General features: G+C 34.8%; 1 protein-coding gene across 1 annotated transcript; it reads left to right on the forward strand.

The window, feature by feature from the left end:
- The first annotated feature begins 345 nt into the window (after positions 1 to 345).
- LOC107991073 (uncharacterized mitochondrial protein AtMg00810-like) lies at positions 346 to 2,254 on the forward strand. Its single transcript, XM_017045385.1, has 4 exons — positions 346 to 450; positions 841 to 1,210; positions 2,023 to 2,119; positions 2,227 to 2,254. Exons 1-4 carry the CDS (start codon positions 346 to 348, stop codon positions 2,252 to 2,254), a joined length of 600 nt encoding a protein of 199 aa, XP_016900874.1.
- Positions 2,255 to 4,017: the final 1,763 nt, after the last annotated feature.

Raw genomic sequence — 4,017 nt, forward strand, 5'->3', positions numbered from 1 at the left:
AGATTGGGGACGACATGGCGAAGACTACAACTTCTTGTCGTACTTCAAAGAAAAAGATAGGGAGCAAACAGGTACAGTGCAAACAAGAGAGGAGCCTTCTATGCCACCACCTTTACTAACTTCAAGTGTTCTCAAGAAGACAAAAGCTCAAGTGAAAGTGGCCAACAATTCACACGTTTGCAACAGAAAATCAAGATACTATTTCTCGAGCCTATAAACTTCCAAGAAGCTTTGATGAATCCAAATTGGAAAATTATTACGACTGAAAAGATTAATGAAGTAAAAAAAGAACGGCACATGAGAGGTTGTTTTACTTCCAAAAGACCACAAGGAGATTGGTGTGAAATGGGTTTACAAGGCCAAGAAGAATGCAAGTGGAGAATTGAAAAATATAAGGCAAGACTAGTGGCGAAAGCTTATAGTCAAAGAGTTGCCATCAACTATGATAAGGTATTTGCTTCTGTTGCTCAACTTAAAATTCTTACTAATAATTTTATTAGCTGCTCAAAATATTGGAGAATCCATTGGATGTGAAATCAGCTTCTTAATGGAGTATTTGAGAAAGAAGTCTACATTGAGCAACCTCAAGGCTATAAAGTTTAGGGAAAAGAAGAAAAGTTATTGAAGCTAAAAAGGGCACTCTATGCGTTGAAGCAAGTTCCATGATCATGGAACGCTCACATAAACAAGTATCTAAGCCAAAGAAGTTTCAACAAATATCCATATGAGCACGCACTCTACATCAACATCAAAAATAATGATGTATTGATTGTGTGCTTGTATGTAGATGATTTGATCTTTATAGACAGTAATCTAAACATGTTCAATAAGTTCAAATAGGAGATGATGAATGAGTTTGAGATGACAGACATTAGACTCATGTCTTATTATCTTGGCATTGAAGTAAAGCAAGAAGATAAAGGTATCTTTATCACACAAGAAGGTTATGCTAGGGAAGTGATCAAGAAGTTCAAGATGGATGGTTCTAATCCGGTCAACAAATCCATGGAATATGGAATCCAACTATCACATTGCGAGGAAGTGGAAAGCATGGATCCAACACTCTTTAAAAGCTTGATTGGAAGTTTACGATATTTAACATGTATAAGACTTAACATTCTTTATGCAGTTGGAGTTCTTAGTCGCTTCATGAAGAAACCAACAACCACTCACTTGGAGGTAGCAAAGAGAATTCTTCGGTACATTAAACGTATGATAAGATATGGCTTGTACTATTCTGTCTCTAATAATTATGAATATAATACTCATATCTTCTATCCCATTTGCTTGCTAAGAAGTTGAGAGACAAAGAGTTTTTTTCAAAGAAATCTCAAGACAAAAGTTTGCAAACTTGGTCATGCTCGATTGAGAGAAAAGGTAGAGAAAGGTAGAAGTGAAAATCTCGGGCCAACTTTGAGCAAATCTCAATGCAAAGGCAGAAGCATCTCAGTGCTTTTTTATAAAGACGAAAAACAGAAGGGTTTTAGAGGTGAGTCTCAGGTCATCTCAGGGTCGTCTTCGGTTGGAACTAGAAGTAGAAAAGAAAATTATTAGGGTTCTCGAACATAGTTCGGATAAGTTCGACCAAGAAAAGTACAGATCTCTAACGATTTTGGGTCGATCACAGCCAAGATCACTTAAACATTGTGACGAACAGATCTTTGGGAATTTCTATTGCGCGAGGTTAGCATTTTTGGATGCAATGAGGCCTTTTAAATACAAAAGACTTTTATTTCTCTCATTTCTCACCATTTTCACTTCAAGAGCAAAGTAGATAAAAGAAGTAGAAAGAAGTTGAGTTTCCTTGCGAGAGTGAAGTCAAATCAAGAAAGTAGTTTGGCGCCAAGCCAAGTTTCAGTTGGGTGTTCTGTCAAAAGACATTCAAGAAAGCAAGGGTGTTGGCAAGTTGGAACTAAAGAGGAAGAGCAGAGCTTGAGGTTAGATCCATGAAGTCCAAGTTTCTTCTTCCTTATTTTAAGAAACTTAAGAGCAAGTTTGCTAAGTTAAGACTTGTTATTTTAGGCTCTAGATCTGTTAGGAGCTCATGTGGAGCTAGGGCAAACTTGAGGAATGGTATTGAGCTATCTAAGACAACCCAAAGAGTTCAAGGAAAATCAAGGTTAGCAAGAAAGAGTTTTCTTAAGTAGAAAAGGAAATGGTAAGAAGTTGAAGAAGCTTCCTTGAGTTGGAACCCAAGATTTACTTGATGTTTCTTGTTATTCTCAGGGCAAGAGGAAATAAGGCCAATCTATAAACCAAGAACCTAACAAAAAATTTGAGTGACTAAAATGAATTTTAAATGAATTTCTAAGCTTGATTTGAGAATTTATGTTTTAAAGCATACTTTATGTTTAAGCATTTGAATATTCTAGATTTATGAAATTTTTTACAAAAGCATGAGCTTCAAGTTTAGAAATGAGTTATGAGAAAGCATTATTGTGTTGAAATTCTATAGCATTCAATTTGATAAATGTTTTCTAAAACTTGAGATTTATGAGAATGTGTTTGAATGCTAAGTTTCTTCAAATATTTGAGCAAAAAGATTATTTAAAGCAAAGCTAGATTTGAGACTTGTTTAATGCAAGAGTGTTTTCATAAGCATGCTAACTTAAGTAAGTTTTAACATGAGATTTCTAAATATGCTTAAGTCTATATTGAGATGTCTTGATCTAATAGAAACCCTACAAGAGTTCGTGTGATGAGGGTATCCAGTAGATGCTTAGAGTTTCCAACACATTGACTAGGTAAGAGATGAAGGCCTCTATGGATGCCTAGATTTTCCGTCTCATGATAGCTATAGCGAGATAGGGTGCTACTGGCACCTAGAGTTTCGTCTAGTAGGTATTGTATTGAGGGATAGGACTTCCACGCCTAGAGTTTCACCTGTAGATACGAAAAGTTCAAGGTATAGCAAGTAATAAAGGAAAGAGAAAATTAAAAGCTAAGTTTGAAGAGAAAATTGTTTGTAAAGTTTATGTATATTATTTTACTAAAAGTTTTCATTATCATGCTTTGTTTTAAAAGTTGTCACTCACGAGGCTTTATAGTTCATCCTTTCAATGTTTAATTCCCTTAAAGGTAGAGATTGTGGTTTATATGTCTATTAAAGTATCCACCTACTCTACTAGAAGTTTAACTAGATTTTTGTACCGCTCATTCCATGCATGCATGATAATTTGTAATTAAAGGTGTTTAACTAGATTTTTGTACCACTCATTCCATGCATGCATGATAATTTGTAATTAAACTAATAAAAGACTTAGTTGTCATTGTCTGTAATAGACTAGTATAAGGGTTTGAGTTTGTTAAATTTTGTTTTGGTGTTGTCATGGTTGGAACTTTGAACTTAGTTTTATCTATATAAGATTATGAGTAGGTTGTTCAATGGTTGGATAAACCTGAAGGTGTTTTACAAATATTTTAATATATTAATTCTAAGTTTAGAAATTTCTTTTTACACTATATGTTTAAGTTTAATTTAAAAGAGATAGTTGAGAGCTAGAAATTAAGCAGGATTGACAAGTGGCCTCACACCACATCCCATGCCTAGTGAGGAGGTGCTCCAAGGATGGGGTGTGACAATGAGCTCTTAGGATAAAGTGATAGCAGTTGGGAAGGAGATGTGGATGAGCGTAAGAGTACAAATGATTTTTTATTCTACATGAAAAACATTGCCTTCACGTGGATGTCAAAGAAGCAACCCATTGTTAAAGGAGTAGGGACCACCACAAGAAGAGCTAACCAAAATTTTCATAGATATAAATCAACAATTGTTTTGGCCAAAAACCCAATCTTCCACAATCGGAGTAAGCATATTAATACACGTTATCATTATATTAGAGAGTGAAATGGAAAAAAGGAAGTACAGTTAGAATATGTGAAGACTCATGATCAAGTTGCCAACATTTTCACTAAGCCTCTTAAGAAAGAAGAATTCACAAGATCGAGAGACCTGTCGAAGTAACAAAAAATCAAGTTTAAGAAGGGGTGTTGAAATATAAAGGGTAATTATAACAG

This window comes from Cucumis melo, chromosome 2, assembly GCF_025177605.1.
Source record: "Cucumis melo cultivar AY chromosome 2, USDA_Cmelo_AY_1.0, whole genome shotgun sequence".
NCBI classification, from domain to species: Eukaryota; Viridiplantae; Streptophyta; class Magnoliopsida; order Cucurbitales; family Cucurbitaceae; genus Cucumis; species Cucumis melo.